General features: G+C 50.7%; 1 protein-coding gene across 2 annotated transcripts in view; it reads right to left on the reverse strand.

Annotated features, from left to right (window-relative positions):
• Window positions 1-27,888, reverse strand: part of FAM117A (family with sequence similarity 117 member A) — a 44,725-nt gene that overhangs the window by 1,379 nt on the left and 15,458 nt on the right. Inside the window, exons 2-7 of one of the 2 annotated variants that reach the window (XM_059379983.1) lie at window positions 16,399-16,568; window positions 8,571-8,666; window positions 6,403-6,513; window positions 5,812-5,946; window positions 4,461-4,662; window positions 2,945-3,095 (exon numbers count right to left, since the gene is read on the reverse strand). In XM_059379983.1, coding sequence (XP_059235966.1) covers window positions 2,945-3,095; window positions 4,461-4,662; window positions 5,812-5,946; window positions 6,403-6,513; window positions 8,571-8,666; window positions 16,399-16,568 — 865 coding nt within the window. The remainder of the gene's footprint in view (window positions 1-2,944; window positions 3,096-4,460; window positions 4,663-5,811; window positions 5,947-6,402; window positions 6,514-8,570; window positions 8,667-16,398; window positions 16,569-27,888) is intronic. The other variant, XM_059379984.1, reaches the window with a different exon arrangement.

The following is a 27,888-nucleotide window of genomic DNA, read 5'->3' on the forward strand; positions in this document are numbered from 1 at the left end:
AACTCCAGGCCATGGAGCAACAACCAGTCTTTAGGCTCAGTAGTCCATTTATGAGAAATATGGCTGAACAACAGAAAATCTGGGTGCCTGGGTGGCTCAGTGGGTTAGGCCACTGCCTTCGGCTCAGGTCATGATCTCAGGGTCCTGGGATCGAGCCCCGCATTGGGCTCTCTGCTCAGCGGGGAGCCTGCTTCCCTCTCACTCTCTCTGCCTGCCTCTTTGCCTACCTGTGATCTCTGTCAAATAAATAAATCTTTAAAAAACAAAAACAAAACAACAGGAAATCTACTTCAGCTAGAAACAGGAGGGACTGAAGCTAGATGGGAAGGAGAACTTCCTGATGAGGTGATTTTAGAAAAGGAGACCATGGGATCTTTTAATTTGAGAGGTTTCATCACTACAGTGTTCTGAGGGCAGACTGCTTGTCTAAAAGCAGAGACCCAGGCAAAATGATTTCCTAAGACACTGCATAGCCCGAAGCAGGGTCTCTCAGCATCAGCACTATTGACATTGTGAGCCTGTCGTTGTGGGGAGCTGCCCTGGACACTATAGGATGCTTAACAGTGACCCCGGCACCTCCCCACTAGAAGCCGGGAGCACCTGTGCCTCTCTTAAGGTGTGACAACCCAAAATATTCCCTGACATTGCCAAATGTCTCCTGGGGGGGGTGAGGGTGGGGAATGTGTCCTATTGAAATCTACTGACCTAAGGAATCTCATTCTTGAACACATTTGAAAAGTGTGATTTTCCAAAACCCTTGCTCAGACACAAGGATAACAACCCGGGTGAGAAGGCGGGCGGACCTTCGCAGGAGGTCTGGGCTCTAACTCAACAGGTGGTCTTGACCCACCCTCCCAACCCCACTCCTCTGATCATGTGGAAGAAACGGAAGGATAAAAGGAGGGAAGTCAGGGAGTTCTGGAGTAATGAATGCCTATGATAAGACGAGGAGCATCTGGCCGTACTTTAAGGGGGAAGCAGCTGAGAAGCCGCTGGTTGTGAGGGCTCCTAGGAAGGCCAAGGTGTGGTGCGATGGTGAAGCTCTGTTACCAGGAGATCCCTCGATCGCCTTCCTCTTCACGTATTATGTACAGACAGGAAAATGCACTTAGCGTATAGCATAGTAAACTGATGACTGTTCTAACTGCAGAATTCTAGTAATTCCAAACCCAGGAAATAGAGGGAGACAGCAGAAGGGCAGGGGTGAGCCCAGGGCAAGAGTTGGAAGAAAAAGGTGAAGACCCCTGTGCTGGGGGTCTCTGGGAAGGCCTGGGGTCCCAGCAGAGTCCACAGCGGCCAGGTCTCCGCTGACCAAGAAGGGTTTACAAGAATCCCACCTTACGGACAGTGAGGAATGGGCAGGAGAGGTTAATGCTCTCAGTGTGTGCACGCCCACGTGGGGAAGGTGCCCCAGGAGGCCAAGCCCCACTCGAAGGACAAGAGGGCGAATGGTTTGACCCTGAATGGCTTGACTCCCCTCCTGGGAAATCCAGACCATCTTACAGGATCAGCAGGTAAGAAAAGGAAAATGTGACAGAAGAGCTGTGAAACACAAGAACTTTCCCAATGGGCAAGCTGAGAGAGGCCCCACTGAGCTGAGAATCTCTCTCCCAGGGTCTCTTGGAAAGCAATCTATAGGTCACCACCTCTTTTTTTGTTTGTTTTTGTTTTTGTTTTTGAGATCATGACCTGAGACAAAATCAAGAGTCAGATGCTTAACCGACTGAGCCACCCAGGGCCCCAAGAGTCACCATCTCTCTCAAAGGATTAACGCAGGGGCAGGAAGCCGGAGGAGATGGCCTGAAGACCCGTGTTGGCAGTCATGAGTGTAGAAGAGTCAGGGAAGGCACCAGCCTCATTTCCACAAGTAATCCCAGACTGTGGCTCCTCAAGCATAACGTGAACTGGGGAGAGACACACAAGCGCAGTCTGCTTAAGGGGCAAGATCTGGTCTTTTCCTCTACACCACTCCTGAGGACCCAGGGTTCTTGGACAGCAAAGCTGGGAGCAAATAGCCTGGGGGGCCATGCTTTCTAACTCCCACTCTGCCTTCGAGCTGTACCCTCTGTCGCTACCACACACTGTCCTCTCCCACACCTGTGATACGACTGGAGCTCTCAAGGCTCCAACTGTGTCCTAGCGACATCTCAGCTCACATGGCCAGGACCAAGTCTTCCTGACTGAGAATCTGTCCCGCTGACTGTGAAGCTGATTGGGGAGGGGAAGGAAATGAGCTCTTTGGGGTGCCTGCTATGGGGGACCGGGTAGGCGTCTCGAAAGGTTCAGCCCTTGATCCTCTCTGCTGATGGGAAGGCACTGTGGTAAAGTCAGTCAATATCAGAATGACTTCTGAATTGCCCCACCTGGCTTGGGAATATTCCACAGTCCTTCCTTGTAAGGACTGGAAATTTCTGTCTGGGAGTTCATGACATTTGAACTACTACAGCCCCAGGGTGAAGACTGGGAAGCAGGGAGGAAGCTGTTCAGAGCCCCCCGCCACCACTCCACTGGGAGCAAGACACTTCCCCTCTTTGCCTGAAAAGAACTACTAGTATGTTCTCTCTCTTTCCGACTACCATCTAGCAAACTCCCACCTTCCCCAGGGATGGGGGGAAAAAAAAGAAAAGAAAAAAACAAAGGGTTTGGGTTTCAGATCTCTTTCCTTTCCAGCTCCCCTAGCACTTGTGGCTGGCATGTGGGCAGGGAGCAGGTTTCCATAGAGATCATGATAAGCAAAGATTGAAGGGCTCCGAGTAGGTAATGTCAACAAGTTTGGTCGCGGAAAAAGTGTGATCCCGAGCATCTGAAGTTGACCATGGCCCCAGGCCGAGAGAGAGTCCAAGGCGGAAGAAGGGCCTGTCAGAGAGGACAACGCAGGGGTGTCACCCCCATCCCGACCCCAACCTGTCCTGTCCACAGTGCAAGGTCCACAGGAGGTACTCACACGGCCTCTTCGAACACACGCACTCTCTCGCAGCCTTCCGGAGGCTCCCGTTTGAAGACGTAGCTATGATTGGGCCGAGGGGAAGCGGCAAAGGCAAGGACCGGAGACGGGCTGCTGTCTTCAAGGCAGGCTGGGCGGCCCGGAGAGGAGGCTGCAAAAGGAGTGAAGCTGAGGTCAGTGGAGCTGAAGGAAAGGAGGCTCTTTGCCTTCCTGGGCTCAGGCTTCAGTGTAAAGGGGTGAGACTAGGACATGTGGTGGGGGGGTTGGCAGAGTTATGCTAATAATCCACATTGTCTGACCATGCTTTACCTGAAGACAGCTTTGAGGCAGCTTATGAAAGTCTATACCTCGTTATGCAGGATAAAAAATTATCGTTGAGGGGTGCCTGGGTGACTGTCAGTTGGGCAACCGACTCTTGATTTCAGCTCAGGTCATGATCTCAGGGTCGTGAGATCAAGCCCCACGTCAGGCTCCATGTTGAATGGGAAGTTGCCTGGGATTCTCTCCCTCTGCCCCTCTGCCTCTGTGCTCTCTCTAATATATAAATAAATAAATCTTTTTTTTAAAAATATAGTTGTTTTGATGGAAAAATCAGGTCTAACAGCAATTCTGTATTCCCACGAGGCAGACTACAATTGGGACTCCAAGTCATCATTAAAGGAATCCTAACTTCTGTCTCCCTGCTTTCTTTCAAGACCACACCGCCCTGCTACAACATATCACAGCTTCGTCCTCTCCACAGTGTTGTGAAGCTATCCCTTCCTCCAGGAAGAGCTCTTGTACAGTCTTTACTCAACCCCACTCATGGGATAAAATCCCTCTCCCTTTCCACTCAGTGAACATACTTGGTCTAGGCTGCCAATATTGACTTTATCTGTATTTATCTGTCATTTATTCCTTATTACTCTATGCTGTGTTTACCTCTGTGTAGTGTGAGACATGCCCTTGACCTGCCTACCTCACAAGCTGTGAGGATCCAGTTCAAGGAGGCAGGCCACACTGCTATAGGAGAGGAGGGTCATTATCGTGGGGAGGAAGGGCTTGGGTCTTTCCTCCCAGGAAGGAGCCAGGGCACAGGACAAAGTAGAGATTTGGAGTTGGAAAGGGTGGGTTTCAATCCGGGTCAAGTAGTGTGACCCCGGGGTGAGAGACCACATTTGCTCATTGTCTATCTTTCCCAACTGCCTTGAGACCTGTTGCTAGTAATGGGCACAGTGGACCAGCCAAACAGACCCATAGGCTTTCCACTCCGCATGCCAACCTTAGCCAAAACAGGAGGATGAGAGGTGCTGCTGCCTGGGTCCCACTGAGACTAGAAGTGCAGGTGCAGAGACTTTATATAAATTATAAATCAGAATCTGTGGAAAGTATGGCACACAGAATAAAGACGACCCATGAAGATATTCTATTTGGTTAGTAAGGAGGATTCCCAGGCTTGAAATTGATTAGAGGGGGAAAGCAGAGGGAGGGCCCCCTGGATCTCAGGCGGGCCCTGCCCAGCACCCCCTCTGCTTACCTTTGTCATGAGGGATGGATGCCTGCTCCTCGACTGTACCCCGGTGTTCCTCGCGGCTGGCCGGGCCCGAAGGCTGGGGGGATGCCAGGGGCATGGAGGGAGAGCTGGCAAGGTTGCCAGGCTCCAGAAGGAGGAGGGGGTAGTCACAGCTGCCACTCTGGGGGGGAGCTGGAGCGCGGTGCCCATCAGGGATATCAAGGATCTGCCAGGGAAAAGGGTGGAGAAGTACTCTCAGGCCCCTCTCTTCGGGGCCAGCAGAGCACCAATGTCCCTTAAGCTCCTCCCCTCGCTGTTCTGGCCACTATCCCTAACACACAGCGACACTGGGACATGGCTTTCTCAAGGAAAGCTCCTCTTTATTTCTCCCCTGGCCCTTGCAACCCAATCTAGAATCACATGCTTATTTGTACAGTCTCGTCAAGGTGACGCCACCAGCAGGCTGTAAGCCTTGAGGGTGGGGACATTCTCCAAGAACACAAAGATGAAGAACATGTGAGAAGCATGCTAAGGGGTGAACCACCAGGCCGCTGACCACGCGAGCCCCTGCAGGACAGGCACAAATGTCATTATCACGTAGGAAATACCCCCTCCTTGCTTCCTGGTACTAGTACTAGTACTAACTAACCCTAGTACCTAGTACTAGGTACTAGTATTAGTACTAACCATCCCTGGTACTAGTGCCCACAGCTCACCGAACTGTGTGCAGGTGTCTGGGTGGGTATCAAATCCTACACGGACATCGATTAAAAACCAACCAGCACGTAACTCATAAACTGAGGAGTGTGCCCCTTGGAATTATATTAATACTGCCCAACTGGCACTGTCCAGTTGTACTGTGTCAGTATAAGAACGTGCCTGAGATGGCAGAAAACGCAGCACATGATTTGCCTGGAGTGGGGTGGGGTGGGGGAGGCTGCCCAGGGGTACCTGGACATGGATGAATGCTGGACATGGAGGGAGAAGTGAGAGACACAGGCAACTGGGGCATGGGCGGGGGACAGTGATGGTGACAGGGATGAGAAGGTGGGGAGCAGGGTTGGTAAGCTGAAGAGCACTGCCAAGACTCTTCCTCCTGGCTGTGGAGTCTCCCCTCCACTTGAGGCCGGCTCCCTCTCTTCCCACCCAGCACCACAAGCCTACCTCCGCTCCACTGCCTGGCTCTGCTGTCCTGCTGGCCAAGTCTATTCTAATCTAATGAACTCGATTTGTGTTCCTTGTGCAGGCTGGTATTTGCACCGCGTTCCCAACACGGCCACGGCCCGGAGGCCCCCAGAGAGCTGGAATCCTGCCGGCCTGCACCCACCCTCAGCAGGCCGCTGGCTGTCCCGCATCGAGGGTGCGCCCCACTCACCCGCAGCAGCTCCTCTTCGCCCTGTTCCTTCACAAACACCTCCTCCAGCTCTTGATTGAGCCCTTCCAGGCTCCGGTGCAGGCAGGGGCTGAGTCGCAGGACAGGTGATCCTGAGGGGAAGCTGGGAGGGGATGCCTGAGGAGGAGGCAGACAGTGATCACAGACCACCCCCGCCCCCGGCCCCGAAAGCCACTCAGTTACTAGTTCTGACTGGGGAGGGTAAGGTCATGTCTACACAGCAGAACCAAGTGGGTCAAGAAGGATCTGGGGACAGGGCCCACTGCATTAGGAAAACTCAGGGGGTTTTTCTTCAGAAGTTAGTGCGCTGAGAGGTCTAGAGTGTGCTTCTAGAGTGTGCAGGCTCACCACTGGGTCAATGGTAAGGGGGCGTGGGGGTGGAGGGGAGAGCCATTGGCCCTCCCGGGTTCACTCAGCGAGCCCGAGTTGGCGCGTAAACCACCTAAGCACCGGGTGGCCACAGGGCAGGCAGTGTGACAGGCTCAATCAGCGACCATAAGACCTGTGAGGACCTGCCCACACGGGGCAATGACAAGGGGCGCAGGCCCAGGAAGGGGGCAGACATATACATACCCTCAGGGCTCCCCGCACGGCATGGTCCCCTGGCAGGGGGGAGCCCCGGTCCTTTTCCTTCCCGCTTCGGCTTAGCTTTGTCCTCTGCAGCTGGTGCTTCAACTTAGAAATCTGTCAGCCCAGAGATAGGAGGGGGGAGAGGAAAGTGAAGCAAAGCTAAAGGGCACGGAGGTCCCTCCTCCCTGGTGCGGCTGCTGCCCAAGGCCCATCAAAATGCCTAAGAGGAAGATGGAAAACTTCCCAGGAAAGCTCGGTGAGTTCAGAACCGATGATACGCTCATCGAGCAAGCCAGAGACCTTATGAACGAGGTATTTGCGGTTCCTGAATTTCATGTATTCCACGGATCAGTTGGAAAAATGAATCAGATGGATCAGTTTCCAAAAAATTCAAAATACGCAATGCCGAAACCATTTTTGTCTTTGACGGATTCCAAGGCCTGGAATACCACGCTATTAATAGAAATGGGAAATGATGATTTTGAATTCACTCTTCAAAGTCCATTTACAGCTATCTCAGAGGCCCTGGGACCAGGAAGGTTGGAAGGATTTCCCCTCATTTTAAAGGAGACTGCACCGAGCAAGGAGCCCATGCTCAACAGGGAATCTCAGATTTTGTCCTAACTTCCATATCTTGTAACAATTACGCATTATTAGAAATGGTTTGGATTATTATCCCTGTCACATGTGTAATTCTCCACTCGCCCTCAGCTGGCGAAGGCTCAGGAAATGCAGATCTTTTTAAATATGGACCTAAATTGGGGCGCCTGGGTGGCTCAGACATTAAGCGTCTGTCTGCCTTTGGCTCAGGTCATGGGGGATCTAACCCCACATCGGGATTCCTGTTCGGCGGGAAGCCTGCTTCTCCCTCTCCCACTCCCCCTGCTTGTGTTCCCTCTCTTGCTGTGTCTCTGTCAAATAAATAAAATCTTTTAAAAGACCTGTCAAATAAAATAAAAATCTTTTTAAAAAATTTATAATAAATAAATAAATACGGGCCCAAATTAAATAGGATCCAGAGAAGAGATCTGCCATACAAGTTATGACCACTGCCAAGAAGAAGTGGTTTTAGATCTCCTCTCAGGCACCATTCACACCGTGACCACGCTTAGTGTAAACACCTTGCTTACTGATCATTCCAAACTTCACATAGTCTGTATTTCCCACTAGCCTTTAACTTGTAGAGCATTCCCTTCACATTTTCTCTCTGGTCTTGCAACCAAGAGTGGCTCGAGGGGACTCCCAGAGGGTCGGCCCTCAGGCGCTGCCAGCTGGTATGGCAGGTGGAAGTGGTTTGCAGCCCAGGATCCCCGTCTGTGCTGCTCTCTACTCGGCCTCAGTGACAGGCATCCTCCTGAGAGAGGGGGAGGGCCAGCGAAAAGTGGGAACACACAACTATTTTTCTCTTTTTCTAAAAATAAGGCTGGGGGCACCTGTGTGGCTCAGTGGGTTAAAGCCTCCGCCTTTGGCTCAGGTCATGAACCCAGGGTCCTGGGATTGAGCCCACCGCACTGGGCTCTCTGCTCAGCAGGGAGCCTGCTTCCTGCCCCCTCTCTGCCTTCCTCTGCCTACTTGTGATCTCTGTCCGTCAAATAAATAAATAAAATCTTAAAAAAAAAAAAAGGCTGGATGGGATGCCTGGGTGGCTCGATTGGTTAAGTATCTGCCTTTAGCTGAGGTCATAATCCCAAGGTCTTGGGAGCAAGCCCCGTGTTGGGCTCCCTGCTCAGTGGGGAGCCTGCTTCTCCCTCTGCCTGCCCCGCCACGATTGTGCTGTCAAATAAATAAATAAAATCTAAAAAAAAAAATAAAAAATTAAGGCTGGATGCATAGTTAAGTAGGTGGTGAGGTTGGAGGCTTCCAGTTCCCGGAAACTCACTCCCTGTCTTCCTCCAGCCTTGGAATGGGATTTTCCAGATACAACCCCCAAGCACACGGAGAACAGTGGCAGCTCCCACCCTGCGCCTGGCTGCTGGAGGGCACCTGTAGTCCCTGGCAAAGCTCCTGCCGGTGGAAAGGTATGGACTCCTAAGCTGGGCCATGACACTGACAGGTTAGGAAAAGGCAAGTGAGACCGAAGATCTGAGGCCACTTTGGAGCAGACGCATCTACAACGCTGGGCCTAGGCAGGAGGCAGCTACAATGGGCACTGAGTCAAAGGAGTCAGTTACCTCTTTTCGGTGGTCTGTGCTGCCCCAGGATGCTGAGCGCTTGTGTGTACAGGAGCTGGCCCGCTCTCCTTCCAGCTCTTGCCAGCACAGGGGCGTCTGCAGGGAGAGAAACCCCATGAGACAGAGCGGCTTCTCAGGCTCCAGGGAAGCAGCCACTTCCTGGTCAGAAGTGGTGGCTCTCTAAAGGCTTCTCTGTTGTCTGGTCATCAGCCTTCCCGAACACTGCCGGCCTCTTTTATTCTTTGAGGCTTCTCCAGCTGCACTGTCCCTCTCCCAGTCGACGTCCTCCAGGAAGCCCTCCCTGATAAGCCAACAAGGCCAAACTGCTTTTACTCTTGTGACCTTTACACATGGATTTTGGCCGCAGCTATTCCAGGTGCTCCCCAAGGGACAAGTCCTGCCCTCCCTATCCCAACCAGCCCCAGAAGAACACAGGCTCAGGGAACCACCGGCATCCTCATTCTTGGACCCTTTATGGGTCTGGCACAGGTCTGGGATCCTGGGAGCATTATGCAAAACAAGTTATTAGACGGGACTCCAGTAAGCAACCATTACTTGGTAAAAGAGGAAAAATGTCAGTAGGGGTCCCCAATCCTCCATCTTCGACCAAAGCAGGAGGCTTCCGTGTAGCACAGTGTCTCCAGCTGGCTTCATGATTTTTCCCTCCACACGGACTGAATGCTGGGGGCCCCAAAGTCCTCCTGAATAGTCATGGGAGGGGACATTCTCAGCAAGGAGGAAGCCAGAATTCTGAACTCAGCCCTGACCCTGACCCTTCCTGGCTTTATCACAGCTCCTTCTCCTGGGCCCTGTGCTGCCCTTTGTGGGAAAAGACCTCTCAGTCGGCCATATCCCCCTCCCTGGCTGCATAGGAAGGCCAAGGGCACAAGATTGAGGCAGACGGGGTCGCCCCATTTCCTGGGCCCCAACCTGAGGGAGGAAGTGTTGGCTCAAGAAGGAAGCAAAGGAGGACTAGATCACTTCCCACCACCAACACCCCCTGCTTCCATTCCAAGGGAGGGGCCCAAGGGGGAATGTTCCAGGGGAACCAGCTCTAAGTTCTCTGCACGAGCTGCCAAACCATGAGGGCCTGGGAACCATCTCTTCCAGCAGATCTGCTGACCTCCCCCGAGAGGTTGTTGCAAACAGAAAAAGGGGAGGATAAGAGCCGGGGAAAAAAAAACCCAACCACTCACCACCCAACAGCTGTGAAGAAGAGCCGGCGAGGGGGTGGGGGGCAGACTGCCCTGTGCGACAGCTGGACGGAGGGGCAACAGGGAGCTGAGTCTCCCTGGCTCTTCCTTCTCCCAGCTGCTGACCAGGGCCTCTCCTGTGCGACACAGCCAGGGTAAGATGGCTACCCCACCCTCTTTCCCTGACCGCGCCACAAGGAGGACCAGCCGGGGCTCCAGAGTCCACGGCCCCCTCCTTCAGGAAGAGGGCAGGCAGCACATCCTTCAGGCCACAGCCCAGACCCTGGAGGCAGAGCTAGCTGTGATAGCATTCGGCATCCAAGCGGCTAGCTGGTCGACTTCCCAATGCTTGCTTCTCCCCGAACTGGGGTGCCAGTACACAGAGCCTCAGGAGAGCTGCTGTGCAGACTGCAAACGAGGAGGTCCCCCTCTCCCACAGTCTCCTCGGCCCGGCAGACACACAAACGCACCTCCCCGCCCTGGGCTTCAAAGCCAGCCCTACAGATCGTTAGCTCTACTCATCCAAGCTGAGCTCGCATACAGGTCACAGAGGTGGGATGGCAATGGTGATGATGCCCATTTCCCTTCCATCGGGAAGGTACCACACTCACAACAGCCCCATCCATTAACATCTCCTACAGGCTCTTCAACTGCCTTCTTCCCTCGGAGAGGTGTGGGGGGGTGGAAGGAGACACGTGGGTTGACTGTGGAGTCTAGAAAGGATGTGAAAATTCACGCCAAACAGGGATCATGTCTCTCGGACCATCTTACCTCACCTCTCTCTGCTCAGCCACATCTTCTAGCAACCAGGGCCACCCCTGTGTAAACTATGCTACAAGGTCACTGCTTTGCCGCAACACCTGGCTACGTCCTGGTCACAGATGTCGCTGTTTTACCTTCCATCCCATGGGCCCTCACCCTCGCTGTCTGTACCCAGGCAAACCTAGTTCTGCCTCCTTTCTCCCCTTACCCTGGACTTCTAAGCCTGCCCTCTCCATCTAAGAGGGCCTGCCCTACCAAGTCTTCCCGGCCTGCCCCTTGGGGAGCCCATCTAACTTGTGTATCTCTTACTGACTACTCCTCTGCTCGTCTCCTCTGTACAGACAACTCAGAGTACACATCACCCACACACCGAACCTACAGTTACTGAACACACACCGCATGTCAGGTACTGCTCCAGGTGCTGGCAACACAGCCATGTGCAAAACAACAAAAATCCTTGTTCCCTTTGAGTTTATGTTCTAGCTGGGGACACCGTGATACATACTAAGAGAAAAACACAGCAATGAAAGGAGATAGGAATGCTAGACAGGGGAACATGATTTTAAATGTCAGGGACATCCTCAATTAAAAAGTAACATCTGAAGGAAAAAGTGAAGGGGATGTGGGAGCGAGCCAGGCAGATATCTGAGGTACAAGAGATCCAGATGGCAGAAACAGCCAGTGCAAAGGCCCTAAGGCAGGAGTGAGCATGGTTTGTTTGAGAATGATAAGGAGGCAAGGCCAGTGTCACTGGAGCAGTGTGAGCAAGAGGCAAAGCAGGAGAAGGTGAGGTCAGTTGGTGTGACAGCCTGAAAAATGGCCCTACAAAGACACCAGATCCTGACTCCTGGAATCTATGTGTGTTACCTTATATGGTAAAGTTTTTACAAATGTGATTAAGTTATGGATCTTGAGATGCTAAGATTACCCTGGATTATCCACACAACCTGGGTCATTACAAGTGTCCTTATAAGAGAGACAGAGGGCAATCAGACACACACGGAGGAAGATAAGGTGATGTGACCACAAAGACAGATTCCAGAGTGATGTGGCCACAAGCCAAAGACCGCTGGCAGCCACAGAAGCCGGAAGATGCAAGGAATGGCTCTCCCAGCAGCCAGCCCTGCCAACGCCTTGATCTTGGCCCAGTGAAACAGAATTCTAACTTCTGGCCTGTGGATGTGTGAGAGAATCAAGTTTTGTTGTTTTAAGCCACGGAGTTTGAGATCATTTGTCACACCAGCTCTGGGAACCTAAGACAGCAGGTCATCCTGTGCTTGAAGCCATGGACATCTGAGCATCTGTAAAGCAAGCCCATGCATGAGTGTGGGCTTTGGCCCCTCCGACTGAACGGGGTGTGTCAAGAGTGGGACCCACACCCTGCTCCCTAGTTCCAGTGCATCTGGGCAGACGGGCGGCTTCACCTCTGGGTCTCACGGCAGAGGTCTAAGCCAAGGTCTTCCTGGAGCACAGAAAAGACACAGCTAAGGAAGCCTACCTTTCGAAGAGTCCCCCTTTTATTGCACAATAAGGGTCAAGCCATGCAGCAGGACGGCTTCCAGATGACCCTCTGGAAGTGGAGCTTCAGCTCAGCAGGCCAAAGCATCATGTTCATCAAGGGGATTCAGGCACTGGAACAGATTTATTTTAACACCCTGGCCCACGGGGAGTAGCCGAGAGAAAAGCAGGACCACGTACTAGCCATAAGCAACATCACCAAACTGTACAGGACGCTGATCAGATTATGCCAGCCTGGATAGGGGTCAAAGCCAGGAAGCCTTGCCTGGGCATCTCAGCTGCCAGAGGATTAACTGGGGGTGGGCATGGAGGGCAGCTTTCCAAAGAACAGCCTGACAGAACAAGTAGGCAGGGGCGGGAGGGAGCTGAAACCCTCCGAATTGGAACCCGGTTCTCTGACGCCAACCCAACTCACTTTCCACCTGGACTTCCAGGCAAGAGTCCTGGCCATGCAGTTTCCAGGAACCTTGGCAGAGCCTGGCAGGCCCTGGGAACATAGCTCTGCATACCTGTGCAGGGACCAAGAACAGCGTGGTGCCTGGCCCGGTACAGATGCTCAGTGACTACGTGTGGAACATGACAGTCAGAAGGGACTCAGCCCCCGGGGGACTCTGGCGAAACACAGGCAGGAAAAGGCTCTCTGAGGGTGGTCCACCGGACCAGGCCAGGAACTCCGGCTGGAGGTGGCCAAAGACACTGGCCTCGGCCCTCCAGTGACCATGGAACCCTTGGATTTTCCAGCACGTACCCATTTTCAAATATTCTGTGCTGCTGTCAAGCCATCTGCTGAACAACTGGTCTTGCTTGCCAGTTTGGAAACCAGGCACCATGCCCAGGCCCCACACCCAGGGCTGGGATGAGCAGCATGGGGGGCCGAACAGAGCGGGAACCCAGGGTCCCGTGTGTCTGCAGGATGAGACCAGCGGGGGAACTGTGCTCAAACAGTCATTCCAGCTGTGGTGAGACCACTTCCTCCCTGCAGAAGAGCACACGGAGACACGAGGGCTTTGCACGGCAAGAAGGGAGGTGGAGACAGCACCTAGCCCTGGCCCAGCCACTAGCTGGGCCGGCTCAGAGCACTTGGTGGCTGGCTTGGGTTTGTCAGCTAACCTGGGGACACGGTGGTCCAGAGAGGGGAAAACATCTTCATACTGGCCTGAAGAAAACTGAAGAAAGTCCTCTAACACACGAAGAACCTCCTCCTGATGATGGTGACTCCATCCAGGAGCCTTGCCAGTCCTCCCTGACTGGCCGCTCTGTGCCCTACTCCCACCGTACCCAAGCCCTTCCTTGGGCTCACCCAGCTTGTCTCTGGGAGACCTGGGCAGCTCTCTCCCATGGCTCTTCCGGGCTCAGAACATGCAGAGCTTCACAGAACACCCTATTCCACCAAATAAGACTCATCCCCCTCTCTTCCTCCCCTGACCCAAATAATCTGAGTAACCATCTTGTGAGAAAAATTTGAGAATGCAGCATGCTCGGCTATCCAAATGACAGGTGCTCTTTGTCTCCTGCCTAGGTCAGAAACTTGCTTGGAACGGGGAACATTCTTGCTTCCTCTAGAATGTTCAGCCTAACAACGGCTACTGCCTTCACTACAAGGCATGTCCCCAGGAACACCAGGGCTAACGTGGTTTCCAAACACATACACTCTAGCTGCTGGCTCTGGGGTGGGGGGTAGGGGGCAAACTGTGTCTGCCAGACACAACAGGAGTCAGGAGTCCTAACACTGGTGTGTCTGGAAGAGAAGGGGCAAAAGGCAGGGATAGGGCTCAGAGGAAGGAGGGAAGGGTGCTGGCCTCAATTTATTATTTTTTTTAACAACATAAAAGCTTTCAAGGACTTTGGTAAATCCTGCCTCCTTACTTTCCCTCTACCTTTGTCCATGCTCCCTTGTAGCTCCCCAATAAAACCTCTCCCTCATCTCTGGTCTGTTCTGGGGATATGCCCGTTCTGCAGAGAGAAGGAACACCAATCACTTAGGGAGAGGGCAGGAGAGTCTCAGGGCTTCCCGGTATAATGTCAGTGTTGAAGGAGGTAGCCCGTGCCAGGCTGGGGTAGAGTGGGGGCCTCAAGCAAAAATGTGACTGGAGCCCCAAGTCTAGAAACCGAAAATTCCCAGAAGGCCAGGACTGAAAGATGGGCAGGATTGCATACTTTGGTTTGGATGCCTACGTTGATCAGAATTCTCCCACGTCTTGACTCCGGCCACAATATTGACAGGTTGCTAAGAGTTCCTCGAGGGCTGGAGCCCATCCCGGGAAAAGAGGAAAGCTGCACAGCCTGGCCTTGCCAGACCCACGGAGGCGCATCGCTGACCTCTGTCTCGCCGTGGCAAGAAGCCCAGACTTGTTATATAAAAGATCTGGCCTGCAGCTGGAGCCCGAGCAAAAACACACAGCCTAGAGCCCAGGCCTCTAAATCCCGCCAGGGAACATCTGAGGCCAACCCTCCCTTGAGTTGACAAAGAGAACGGTCTCCAAGGAGTGGGGTAGAGGCTTCCTAGAAGGTCGGTAGCCGGAAGTGACAGGGGCAGGGAGAGGTGGGAAGCCCGCACCTGACAAAGGGGCATGTCACACTTGAGCTTGCACACTGGAAGGAGCCTCAGGTCCTGTCCTCCTAGAAGCCCTGCTTGATTAGATACCTTCTTTGAATTAAACCCTCCTCTCCGAAGAGAAGGGAGTGTGTACTCCAGGCCTGTGAGGGCAAAGCAGAAGGTGTCTTACTCAGCCTTTCCCAAGGATACAGGGCACAGCAATGCCTGGGGCTCCAAGGAGGCAGGCCCCTGCTGTCCACCACTGGAGCATGTCCTCCCTTCACATTCTGTCCGTAGATCGAAAGAGGGCCACTGATCTCAGCTGTGGCCAATTCCTTCTGGTTCAAGGTGGGGCATTCCCATGAGAATTTCTCTCCTCTAAACCATGCCAAACATTTGGCCTCATCTCATCTCTTGGCTGTCTGTTCACTGGCCTTCATGGAACTGGCATCCAGACTCACAGAGGCCAAATCTTGTTCTCATTTCCTTATCCTTCATTCCAACATGCCGAGAACAGTACTGGGCATTCAGACGTTCACTAGCAACCTTTGAAAGTGGAGCTTACTAAAAAAAATAATAATAAATAAAAGCAAGGGACCAACGGGATGTGCACAGAAGAGGCAGGGGGATGTGAGGGAACGAAACACTTTCACACTTGTCTGTCACCCCACCTGCGAGCAAGCCGAGCGGGTACACACTCCCGGCTTGCAAAGGAAGAGCTGACTTGCCCAGGACCCCCCAGGATGCAGGCCTGCTTCTGAGGCCCCACGCTACCCACCCTGTTTCCTCTTTCCTGAGAACAAGTCGTTTGTTCTGAAGTCAAAGAGGAATGGGTTTATGTATCAAAAGGGAAAAGATTGGACTCAACTGCTAAGAATGGTGAAGTCCTGAATCAGATTAAGAAGTATCTTTGTATGGGGTGCCTGGGTAGCTCAGTCAGTTAGCTCAGAGTCCAACTCTTGATTCTGCTCAGGTCGTGATCTCAGGGTCATGAGATCCAGCCCCGAGCTGGGCTCTGGGCTCAGCGGGAGTCTGCTTGGAATTCTCTCTCTCCCTCTACTCCTCCCCAACCCTGCGTGTGCATTCCCCCCCCCAAATAAATAAATAAATCTTAAAAAAAAAAGAAAAGAAAAGAAAGAAATATCTTTGTATAATTTTACATAGGAAATGACCCCTTGCTCAGGTGAACACTATCTTATTTGAAAACTGGCCAAGGGGCCAGGTGACCCGCGGAGTTTCCTTTGAAGTTCAGGATTCTTAGTGAAAAGACCACCAGGAAAAAATACTGACAGAGGACCTGGGCTCCAAAGGACTCAAACGGTCCCACTGGACTCCAATGGGCTGCTGGCTAGGGCTGGAGTCTTCACAATCTGAGAGCTTTCCACTCCTACTGCTCCAGGGAGATCTATCCCAGCTCAAGACACTTTCTGGCCCCCTCTCCCAGTTGTCTGGGGAATGTAAACTCGGTTGAATGTTGGCCTGCTTAATTTTAGAAAGGTAAATCTCATTTTTGAAAACCTAGAAGAGATTCCAAAGTCAACTCTTGCTGACCCACACACAAATACTCAAAGCCAGACTGGGAAACCCAGACTGACTTCTCTCTTGCACCAGCCAGGTGGGATGCAAGCTCGTTTTCATGGTAGGTTTACAGACAGAACTGAGCTGGTAAGTATCAGATGCTGAGAAGCCACATGGTGAAGACATACGGCCAAAACCCAGGACAGATCATGTCAGTGACTGAGAGTTGGTAAGCAGACCAAAGGCCTCCTGAGCCAGCCCCCACCCCCATCCCTATCCCCTTAGGAGAACGCGTCATTACCTGGGTGGCCTTGTCATTGGTACAGCAGGTGAAGGCCCCATCGGCATCTCGTGGCCACTGGCCCAGAAGGTAGGAGCTGAGGATGGTGTCCAGGGAGAATGTACGCCGGACCTGGGGCAGCTGAGGCCTACACACTGACTTTTCTGGGGCCACGGAGCATGGGACGCTGGCTGGAAGAAAGCACAGCCCGCACACCTTGACGTCAGCATGGAGGAAGGAGACAAGTAACCAATCCTGTCTCCTAGGAAAGCCTCACCTGACGGCCATGTCTTCACTTGTATCCACCTCCATCCTAAAAGATTATTTGAAGAGACCTATAAAAGCAAATACAGTCTGACCAGAGGTATCCTGACTTAACGGCTGGTCTTTATCACTGGAAACGATTTACATCATTTTACTTCAGACAAGGGGTGATTTTATTATACATGTCTTCTTTCTCCTGTTCCTAAAGGACCAGGAGCCCTGAACTCCTAAGTCTCGAAGTACCCGAGGGCAAGACTGTTTCCCATCATTAATGAGGGAACTCTAAGTGGCCCCCAAAACAAGCTTTTATCCTCTGCCCTGCCTCTCTCTGGCACCCACTGCAGGGCTCCTGAGGACTGCACAAATTCAACCCAATTAACTGAAGGACTCTTCACATTTCCTTCATGACTGGTTAGCTCAGGGAACCTAGGTGACTAAGACAAAGAGAACAATAGAACTCCTATCAACCATCAGGGATGGAGGAATCTAGCTTAGGAAAATCATTCTTTTGGTTCCCTCCTCTGTCTCCCCTCTTCTGGCTAAATTGGACAAAAATAAAGCAATTATAAATCCATCCATTTAAATTTTACCTTGGTTAAAGCTTTTTGGGAGATGGTAAAAACTGAGGCTGCTGATAAAATCTAAGGGTTCCAGAATCATCTATTAAGTTTCAATCAGCTGGGTTGACCCTGCTTTCCACAGCCACACTCAGAACATTCTATCTTGGGGTGCCTGGGGGGCTCAGATGGTTAAGCGTCTGTCTGCCTTTGGCTCAGTCATGATTTCCAGGTCCTGAGATCAAGGGGTGGGGGAGGGGTCCCAGCTCAGCTGGAAGTCTGCTTCTCCCTCTCCCCCTGCTTGAGCTCTCTCTGTCTCTGTATCTCTCTCAAATGAATAAATTTTTTTAAAAAACCTTAAAAAAAATTCTACTATCTTAAGATCTGTAAAGGCTCTTTCCTTTCAACAGAGCAAAACGTTTTCACATCTGTAGCAATCCCTTGATAGTTCGTGTGTGCATCAAGCAGAGCAAAAGGAACTAGGGATCGTAGGTATAAATAAACTTGAAGAGCTTTATATTAAAAACACACCAACAGGTTGGCAGTTCCTCAAAAAGTTAAACATCAAATTACCATATGATCCAGTGATTGCACTTCTAGGTAAACATACAAAAGAACTGAAAGCAGGGTCTTGGTCACTCATGTTCATAGCAGCGCCATTCTCGACAATCAAGAAGTAGAAGCTACCCGATGTCCATCAATGGGTGAATGGCTAAACCAACTGTGGGGTATACATGCGATGGGCCATTAGTCTCCAAGGGGGATGAAATTCGGACTCATTCTACAATACGACGAAGCTTCAAAACATTATACTAAGTGAAATAAGACAGACACAAAAGGACAAATACTGTATGATTCCACTTCTAGAAGGCAAACTCATAGGGGCAGAAAGTAGAATAGTGGTTACCAGGGACTTAGGGGGTGAAGGGAATGTGGAGTATTCATGGGCACAGAGTTTCTGCTTGGCATGATGATAATGTTCTGGAAATGGATGGTAGTGAGGTTTGCACAATATTGTGAATGTACTTAATGCCACTGAATAATGAACTTGAAGTGGTTAAATGGTAAAATTTATGTTAAGCATTTACCATGATAGAGAAGTAGATGCTAACCACACTGTATATTCTCTAAACCTGTTTACCTACTTATACACATTTTGACATAGTTTAAATCAACATGAAATATACATTACGTTCTGCTTTGTTCTACCCATTTCATATACCCACTTCCAAGTATCAACAATCTACTTATTTGCCATTTCCAATGACTACATAACATCCCACTAGGTTGGTATACAGTTGCCTGCTTAACCACTCCCACATTATTATCCCATATTTGAAGGGTCTTCCTGCCCACAATCTGGACATCACAAATGTTACCACCTGGATAACTTTCAGACTGTTTTTATCTAATTCCTGGGATATTTCTGAGACCTCTCCTTGAGCTATCATATGTGTTCATTTAAAACAGAAGAAAATGGGGCACCTGGGTGGCTCAGTGGGTTAAAGCCTCTGCCTTCGGCTCAGGTCATGATCCCAGGGTCCTGGGATCAAGCCCCACATCGGGCTCTCTGCTCGGCAGGGAGCCTGCTTCCTCCTCTCTCTCTGCCCGCCTCTCTGCCTACTTGTGATCTCTCTCTGTCAAATAAATAAATAAAGTCTTTAAAAAAAGAAGAAGAAGAAAATGACACACTGCAAAAGTAGTTAAGTGTGAACTACAGAAAAGTCAGGAAATACACAAACAAAAAGAAAAGCCTCGACTCTCAATACCCAGAGATAAGCCCCACAATGCTATGAGATACACCTTTGTCCGTCAGACTGCTGTGTGTGTGCTTTAAAATAAAAAATGGGATCATGCCGTACATATGATTTTGCAATATGTTTTCACCTTATACTACATAAACACTTTTCCAAATAGTATATACTGGCCTGCAAGATACCTTTTTAAAAGATCTTTAACATTTCTGTTAAAACTCTTCAAAAGTTCATTTTCGTTTTCAAAGACAGTAGCCAAAGGCCTTATGTCTTGGTCCCATTTATCTTTCCTGCACATTTCACTCTTCCTCAGGGTCTCTGTGTCCTGGACAAGCTGTAAAATGCACCATTTCCCACCATGTCCTATGCCTTCCTTCCTCTGACGTTTTGCACAGGTGCCCAGAGTCGGTATCTGCCCCATGTGCCCGGGCCAGCCTAATTGTCTCCACCTCCACAAAGCCTGCTGGATTCCCTGGAAGAATTTTCTGATTTCCCTCAGCACTTTGTACTCTTTTAGTACCTAGAATCCTCTCTCTTGGATTATGGATATTTTAACTCCTAGATAATAAACAACCTGTGGCCAAGGACTGTCTCTAATTTATCTTTGTACCCCACACAGTGCTGAGAACACAGGGCTAGTGATTGGCAGATGCCTAAGTTTTCATATAAAATTTAAAAACCATTAATACAAGGGAATCTACTCTAATCAGATCAGAGATTCGAAGTCTGTCTGCCTGGCGCATCCATGCTCAACCCCCTCCCCATGAGTAAAGCCCCCATGGCTGCTTGTCTCTTTTTTTCTCTGGCTCAGGAAGGTCTGGCCTCTCTCTTCTCCTCCCTGGGCCTTATCACCCAGTCAGTCAGTGACAGGCATGCTGGCTTCAAGTCCCAACTTCACGTCCCCCATTTGCAGTCAGCCACTCTTTCTCCCATCCTAGGTTTAAGATTAAAAGGTGGCAATCCAGGGGCGCCTGGGTGGCTCAGTGGGTTAAAGTTTCTGCCTTTAGCTCAGGTCATGGTCCCAGGGGTCCTGGGATCGAGCCCCACATCGGGCTCTCTGCTGCTTGGCAGGGAGCCTGCTTCCCTTCCTCTCTCTCTTCCTGCCTCTCTGCCTACTTGTGATCTCTGTCTGTCAAATAAATAAAATCTTTAAAAATAAATAAATAAATAAATAAATAAATGAATGAATAAAAGGTGGTAATCCAGATGTTTTGGGGAGGTTTTGATGCATGCTGGTCAAACACAACACCGCTGCCCCGTGGGCCTCCAAAACTGTCTTAGGAGAGCCTAGGGAATGAAGTGGGCGGCAGACCCCGAAAGTGAGTTTATGGGATCACATGACAGAGCCGTAGAGAGGCAGGTGGCAAGCTGATGAGGAAGAGGCTGGCATAAAGGCCAGAACGTGGTGATCCTGACAGCTGCTTCATCGCTGTGCAAATGAGGGCCAGGACTCCTAGGCAGGGAAAACAGTGAGGAGGGAATCTCTGGGAACAGCCTCACCCAGTCTTCCCCCAGAAACTGCTGCAAAAGCCTCCTGGAGATTTTTCTTTCACGGAGACCACGAGGGCTCTCTGGTATCTACAGAGAACTTTTAAATTTCACCCCATCTGCAAAGTCCTTTCTGGGTCTTTACTCTCCCATCAGCCCCAAACGGGGGGGCGGGGGGAGTGTAAGGGAACTGAGGCCCAGAGTGGGCCAGTCTCATACTGGACTCGGTTGCCCATGAGGTCTGAGGCAGTCCTACACCTAAACCAAGTCTCCTTCCTCCTCAATCACCCCATTTGGGCTCCTGGCCCTTCAGCATCAGAAACACTCTCTGAGGTTGCAGGGGACACCTGCCTAGACACCTGCCGGAAGGACTGTCTTTAGAGCACCTTTTTGGGGAAGGGAGTCTTTTGATGGCAGGCATTATCCAGGTGTCTGTACTGACTTTCTGTTTTTCAGGTTGGTTGGGTTTTTCTTTTTCTTTTTTTTGAAGTTTTTGAAACCTTGGCATTCTACGATCTCCCAGGGATAATTTAAAGCACACCCATTTGATAACTGTTCACATTACCCCTCATAATCCACCCTACTCATGAGCTACAGTAGGAACCCAAGCTTAAGGGTGGCAATCAGAGATGGGACCATACTCTCAGTACCCCTGGGGTAAGGCAGGACCCAGAATCCTAGAATATGTGGTGAGAATCCAACCACCCACTCTGGTCAACTCTACATGCTTTCTGGCTACCTTTGACCAAAGTGATTCACAAAGACTCTGAGGGGGTCATGGGTCCTGACTTGCTCTTCCATATACCAACACCCCCACCCACACACAAACACACGAAGAAACAAACACACACAAAAAAGGAAGAAAAAAAAACATGGGGGTGGGAAATAGGAATGGAGAGAAACTGAGGACCCCAATCCAGGACCAGTGACCCCTGCTGCCATTCTCTCTGCCAGACCTGCAAGGACTTCACTGCATCCAAGTCAAACCTGGAGGTCTTGCCCCAGTTTGTTTTCCTTCAAGGAGGCAGCTGGGCCTCAGCCTTATTTCTAGGGTGACCACATCCTACCACTGGCATAGCTCCTACCAGTCACAAGGTGACAGAATCACCTTCTGTCTGAAGACACCTCAGCAAGTCCCCACTTCCCCTCCCCAGCCCCCAATTCTTGGCAGTCCTGACACCTCTGAAGACAGTTAAAATGCCATGTTTCCTTCATGCCCAGAAAATGAGAGGGGCACTTTTTGAAAAATTCAATTTTGATAGGAAACGAAAACTCACCACTTACTTCAGAAACCTCATCCTAAGTGGTTTGGCGAGCACCTGCTGATGTGGGCGCTGAGACCGATGAAGGGCTAAACCCATGTGTCAAGTTCCCCCCAAGTACAACACAAACCAAAGCTAGAATCTGACAGTGACGGGTCTTGTGCCATCCTCCAAGGGGCGACAGTGGAGTGTGAGGAGTGTGAGCAGTGTGGTCCCCAAGAGGTCAGATGTGAGGGACCCACTTCTTACAGATTTTATTTATTTATTGGACAGACAGAGATCACAAGTAGGCAGAGAGGCAGGCAGAGAGACAGGAGGAAGCAGGCTCCCTACTGATCAGAGAGCCCGATGTAGGGCTCGATCCCAGGACCCTGGGATCATGACCTGAGCCAAAGGCAGAGCCCTTAACCCACTGAGCCACCCAGACACTTCGAGGGACCCACTTCTGACCAAGGCTCCAAAAGGACCCACTTCTGACCTTCCTCCTTATGGGACTGCAGCCACCACCACCCAACCTCCCAGGGCCTGCTCTCCCATCTGGCAAGTGGGAGCTCATGCCCAGTCTAGGGCACTTCCTAGCGATGCTCTCAAGAACAAAGGGTGAGAGGCAAAGCTGCTTGAAGACTTCGCTAGAAAGCTTATGTCGAACCAGTTAACATCACTTAAACCCTCCCTCCTCCATAATTCTTTAGGATACAAAGTCAGGTAAAGGAACCTAGAAAAGGATTCAGCCCAGAAAAGATGCATAGAATGAATTCCAGCCACACTGTCCCTTGGGACACATGGACGGAGTGGCGCCTACCCCAGCATGGACACCGCCTTGAGGAACTGGTGGAGAGGCTGTCTGTGTGTGCCCGTGCTGCCCACGGGGGCCCTAACTCTGTGGGGAATGTCCCCAAAGAAAACTCACAAGTGAGCGTAGTTCAAACAGGAGCTCGTGGGCTTCTCCCTCATGGAATATACCAGAAAGATCTGAGGACTGGGTTCTGCCCCGCCGTTGTTGTGATTATGGTCAACGAAGAAGCGTTGAGAAGTCACAACGGCTGTTTGTGGTTGGAAGCTGAACTGGTTTCATTTCTGGAAAGTACCCCTCTCTCAGATTTGGGAAACGGGGGTGGGGGGGGAAGAGGACCATCGGATCCCCTGTCTGAGCAGGGACGCCCAGATCGTGCCAGGCCATGACAAAGCAGCAGGCTGCAGGGGCCCCGGCTGGGTGCCTGCGGGAGGGTGGAGTGTCCTGTTTACGGCGCGGTGGGGTTTTATCGGCCCATCGCATGCAGCCGCCTCCACAGCCCAACCACCTGGCGAAGCACCCTGGCACTGGGCCAGGCCATTTCACCAGGCAGTGGAGCAGCGGCGGATGCTGGGGTTCTTGGGCAAAAGCAAATGGAAAAAACAAAACAAAACAGCACACACCAGAGATAAGATGCCTTGGGTGCTATCTTCCAGAGCCACCCGCTTCTGTTTCCCAACTGCTGCATGCGTAAGGCTGAGGGGACAGGGGCTCTGAATGCAGACAGCCAGCGGTCAGGTGTCTGTGCTTTGGGGGAGGAGTCCACGGGCACAAAGCAAAGAGCAGACCAGACACTGGACCGAAAGCGGCCAAGAGGGGCCCAGCGCACCACCAGGGATCGACCGATTCCAACGGCGGGACTCTGAGTACCCACACTGAGCCCGTCTACAACCACTGCTGACACCAGAGGAGGAACACCAGAAGCGGCCAGCGAAGGTGAAGTGCTTGAGGCCGCTGCAATCCCTAGGATCCAGGCTACCAGACACAAAGCCTGGGGACCCCCCCCCCCCCAGCAAATGACACTTCAGAAGGACCAGCAAACTCTCTCTGCACCTCCCTCCTGTCCCTGGCTCAGGCCGGGACCACGCCAGCAAGCCCAGGAACTGGAGGAGGAGGATAACAGCACTCAGAAGAAGGGCAGGAGGGGGTCAGGGGAAGGCAGCAGACGAGGCAGGAAGTGAGGCTTCTGGGGCTGCTTTTCTCAGCTTGGCCAGAGACAGAGCGTGGGGTGAAGGTTTGGCAGCTCACAGGGAGAAAGCGGCTTCTGGCCAAAGGGTCCCAGCTGGGGGGCGATGTCACTCCCGTTACCACCTCTGAAGCAAAACAGAAACCTGGGAAATGAGACAAGGCTACTCTCCCCCACCCAAAATACCCAAGAAGGACAGCCAATGAGCTCATACGCGTGGCCCAAACACAACAGTTAACTGGTCTAACAAAGGAGGTACGAGTCACTTTCTCCCGCTGTGGGGGCTCTGAAGCACTATTAGCACCAGCCTTCCACCTCTCAGAGATAGCTCGCGGTACCAGAAGCTGTACCTATGCTGGAGGAAATAAGAAAATGCAGATGAGCAAGAAGTGAAAAATAAAAACAGGGCCTGTCCCCTGGCCTGAGATCGCCGCCTGTCCACATCCTTCCTGGTCTCTCCCCATGCACACATGTACATGTGTCTTTTTAATAAAATGAGATCCTATTATATGTATTTTTCTGCCATCTGCTTATTTCCATCACAGATCTTCCTTTGGAAAAGAGGAGTAGGCAGGGGCAGGGCAGCCTAGGAAGTGGAGGCCGGGCACAAGGCTGGCCAACAAGGGAGCAGGCCCTGCCCTGTCCATCCCCCACCAACCCCAGCTATGATACAGTACTACTTCTGCTGGGGGCCCAGGAGGGAGGGGGTATATGTCAATCTGGAGAGGAACAAAGTAAACCAGGGCATCAGAATTTCTAAACATTCCCCCAGTTAACAGATTGGCAGTAAGTAGGGGAAGTTCCTTCCAGCAGCTTGACAGGGATTCTTTTTCCATTTCAGTCGTGTGTTGGGATTAAACACTGCGGGCAATCTTCTGAGCGATGTGTGATCCAGAGCCACTGAACCACTTAACTCAGGGACATGTGGGTTCGGGAGGGAAGTTGTGGTCAAACTGAAATCCCCACTTATGACGGTACAAGAGTAAGAAGCCCTCCTTGGAAAGCCCAAGGAGACCCCATCCATCCCAGCTGGGAAAATTACACCTGGGGCTCCGAGCACTCTCAACACCAAGCAGAGCGCTCACTTAAGCCACAGCAGGGAGAAGCAGCTACAGAAACGAGAGTTAAAAAGAAAGAAGGAAACAAGAGGGACATCGCATTTCCCTGACCAAGGAGGCTTCTCTAAAGAGAGAAGAGTGATGATAGTTGCATACGCATGGAAAACGAACTCAGCTGGGCCCTGAATTAATGACTAATTCCACGGTTAAGGGTGCAGCTCATGCGAAAGCCTTTCTGGGCTCTGTGTCTGACTTCCTAGCACGCAGGCACATCTATGGGAAGCCGAAGAGAAGGGCCAGTAGAAACCCATCTAGAGAGGTCACTGTGCAGAAAGAAAGAAAGAACACACAGTCTGTATCAACAGGGAGGGAAAAGGGCGATCCCAAGTGTGTGCGCACGTGCATGGATAAGGAACAGACAGCATTTCTGTAGACGGTTGTTCAATTCTCAAGAAGCTGCAGTTAGAAGAGAAGGAAGTGGTGTGAACTCTTCACCTTTTATCTGAATTCTCTGAAGAGTTCTGTAGGATTTCAACATATTTAAAACAAAACAAAATACTAGCAGTTAGTGATTGGAGCAGGCTTTCCTTTGGGAGCTGTTCCTTGGCCTCTGCAAGAAGAACAGAAATAGCACATAGCCTGGCCCTCTCCATCTTAAAAAAAAAAAAAAAAAAAAGTCCCCACTGATGGTTATTTGGGAGTGACCAATCTCTAAACTCAGAGGGCAGGCATAAACCCTTGAGGATCTCCACTTCTCAAAACAGTCTGATTCCTATCAAGGCAAGAAGAAATCAAGACATCCTACTAGCCCTCAGGTAGTCTTGGAAGATAAGTAAGATAAGTGAGGGAGAGGCAGAAACAGAGATCAAGGAGGTTCATTAATAAACCCCGTGAGAGGGGCGCCTGGGTGGCTCAGTGGGTTAAGCCTCTGCCTTAAGCTCAGGTCATGATCTCAGGGTCCTGGGATCGAGCCCTGCATTGGGTTCTCTGTTCAGCGGGGAGCCTGCTTCCCCCCCTGTCTCTCTGCCTGCCTCTCTGCCCACTTGTGATCTCTGTCAAATACATAAATGAAATCTTAAAAAAATAAAAATAAAAAAATAAACCCTGTGAGAAGACAGCTGTGATTGAAACTTGCAGATTCCTACTCTAACAGCACACACCCTATACACTCATGAACTCATCTATGGAAGAGAAAGGAGAGCTTCCAAGGGGTCACAGGTGGGGGCCTGTGATACAGATCTTTCTTCCTCAGAAGACTTGTGACAATCGGATCCCCACCCCTGTGTTCCACTGTCAGACTCAACTGTCATGACCCCTTGGCTGGCTGCTTTGGTTCAGGGACTAGTCCATGGGCTGGAAGGGTTCTAGTCCTTTCCCTTGCTAGGAACCAGGGTGATCATACCTGCCTCTCAGGAATCCTGTTTTACCCACTGGGCATCTTGGGTGAGTCTAGGGGGAGAAGACAATTAAAAAAACAAGAGATTCCTCTTCTAGTGAGGAGAGTGGAAACTGCATAAAAGAAAGAAAAGGAGAACAGAATTACAGCTAACTCCCAAATAGTCAAAAAATTTCTGCTTTGTGAACCAACTTATTTTTAGCTCCATCCAGCCTGCCTTCCCCTGACCTGAAGGAGACTGCCAGATAGAAATAGTTGTAAGCAACTATTTCTTAATTTAGTATCAATACCAAGCCATACAAAACACCTAGTCTTTGACAGAATTTGATGGAACCCATTTTGTTGCCTCCCCCGCCAACCTATGATTTCCATAAAATAAAAAAAATTTTATTCCTCTTTTGAACTTCTCATGTCCATACGCATGTCCATTAGTGCTAATTCAGAACCAGCCTTACTGCAACTCTCAAAGTAATCTCTTAGCCAGGAAGAGCCACCAGTGGGTGCCAAGCCACTGGGAGAAACACTACAGTGAACAAAATGTTTAAATAAACGCCAAAGTATCAAAAGCCACTTATCAAAAGAAGAATGTATTTTTACAGTGGGAAATCTGCTGGTGGTCACCACCTCATGTGATCAAGGTTAGCCATTACTCTTAAGGGATACTCTGACCTAATATACCTCCTCAAGTGATATAAAGTACCCAACTTCACCCATGAAATGTTCTTGCCAGGAGTGTTTTACCAGAACCAAATCAGGCCCCACACCTAACTTTCTAGTTACAGGAAATACAGGGGATAGAGGAACAAGCTAAATGCCACCATGAAAAAAACAGCCAGAAAAATCCAGAATGTGGGAGAGTTAGAAGGCAGAACTGGTTCATGCTTTTCAAAGTCCTTGAAAACCAAAAACCAAAAACACGAGTGGAAGGGGAATTCTTTTTTTTTTTTTTTTAAGATTTTATTTATTTATTTGTCAGAGAGAGAGCGAGCGAGAGCAAGCACAGGCAGACAGAGTGGAAGGCAGAGTCAGAGGGAGAAGCAGGCTCCCTGCGGAGCAAGGAGCCCAATGTGGGACTCGATCCCAGGACGCTGGGATCATGACCTGAGCCGAAGGCAGCTGCTTAACCAACTGAGCCACCCAGGCGTCCCTGGAAGGGGAATTCTTGATAAACTTTTTAAAAAGACATAACCGGGGCATCTGGGTAGCTCAATTGGTGAAGCGGTTACCTTCAGCTCAGGTCATGATCTAAGGGTCCTGGGATCCAGCCCCATGTGGGGCTCTCTGCTCGGCAGGGAACCTGTTTCCCCCTCTTCTTCTGCATGCAGCTCCCCCTGCTTGTGCTCTCTCACTCTCTCAAATAAGTAAAATCTTTAAAAAATAAATAAATAAAAATAAAAAGATATAACCAAACGAGAGTCTTTACTGGATTCTGGCTCAAAGGCAAAAACAAGGGGCACCTGACCAGCTCAATCAGTAGAGCATGCGACTCCTGATCTTGGGGTTGTATGCTCCAGCCCCACGTCAGATGTTGAGATTGCTTAAAAAAAAAAAAAAAACCTTAAAAAATAAACAACAAACAAACAAACAAAAGAGCAATCTGAGGGGCAATTTGAAAATGGACTGGATACTAGATGATACGGGATTACAGATAATTCCGTTAGGGTAATAATGTTATCATGATTATGTAGAAGAATGCCCTTACTCTCAGCGGATACCATTGTGGCTAAGGGCAAAAAGTGTCATGACATGTGCA

The sequence above is a fragment of the Mustela nigripes genome, chromosome 16 (genome assembly GCF_022355385.1).
Source record: "Mustela nigripes isolate SB6536 chromosome 16, MUSNIG.SB6536, whole genome shotgun sequence".
NCBI classification, from domain to species: Eukaryota; Metazoa; Chordata; class Mammalia; order Carnivora; family Mustelidae; genus Mustela; species Mustela nigripes.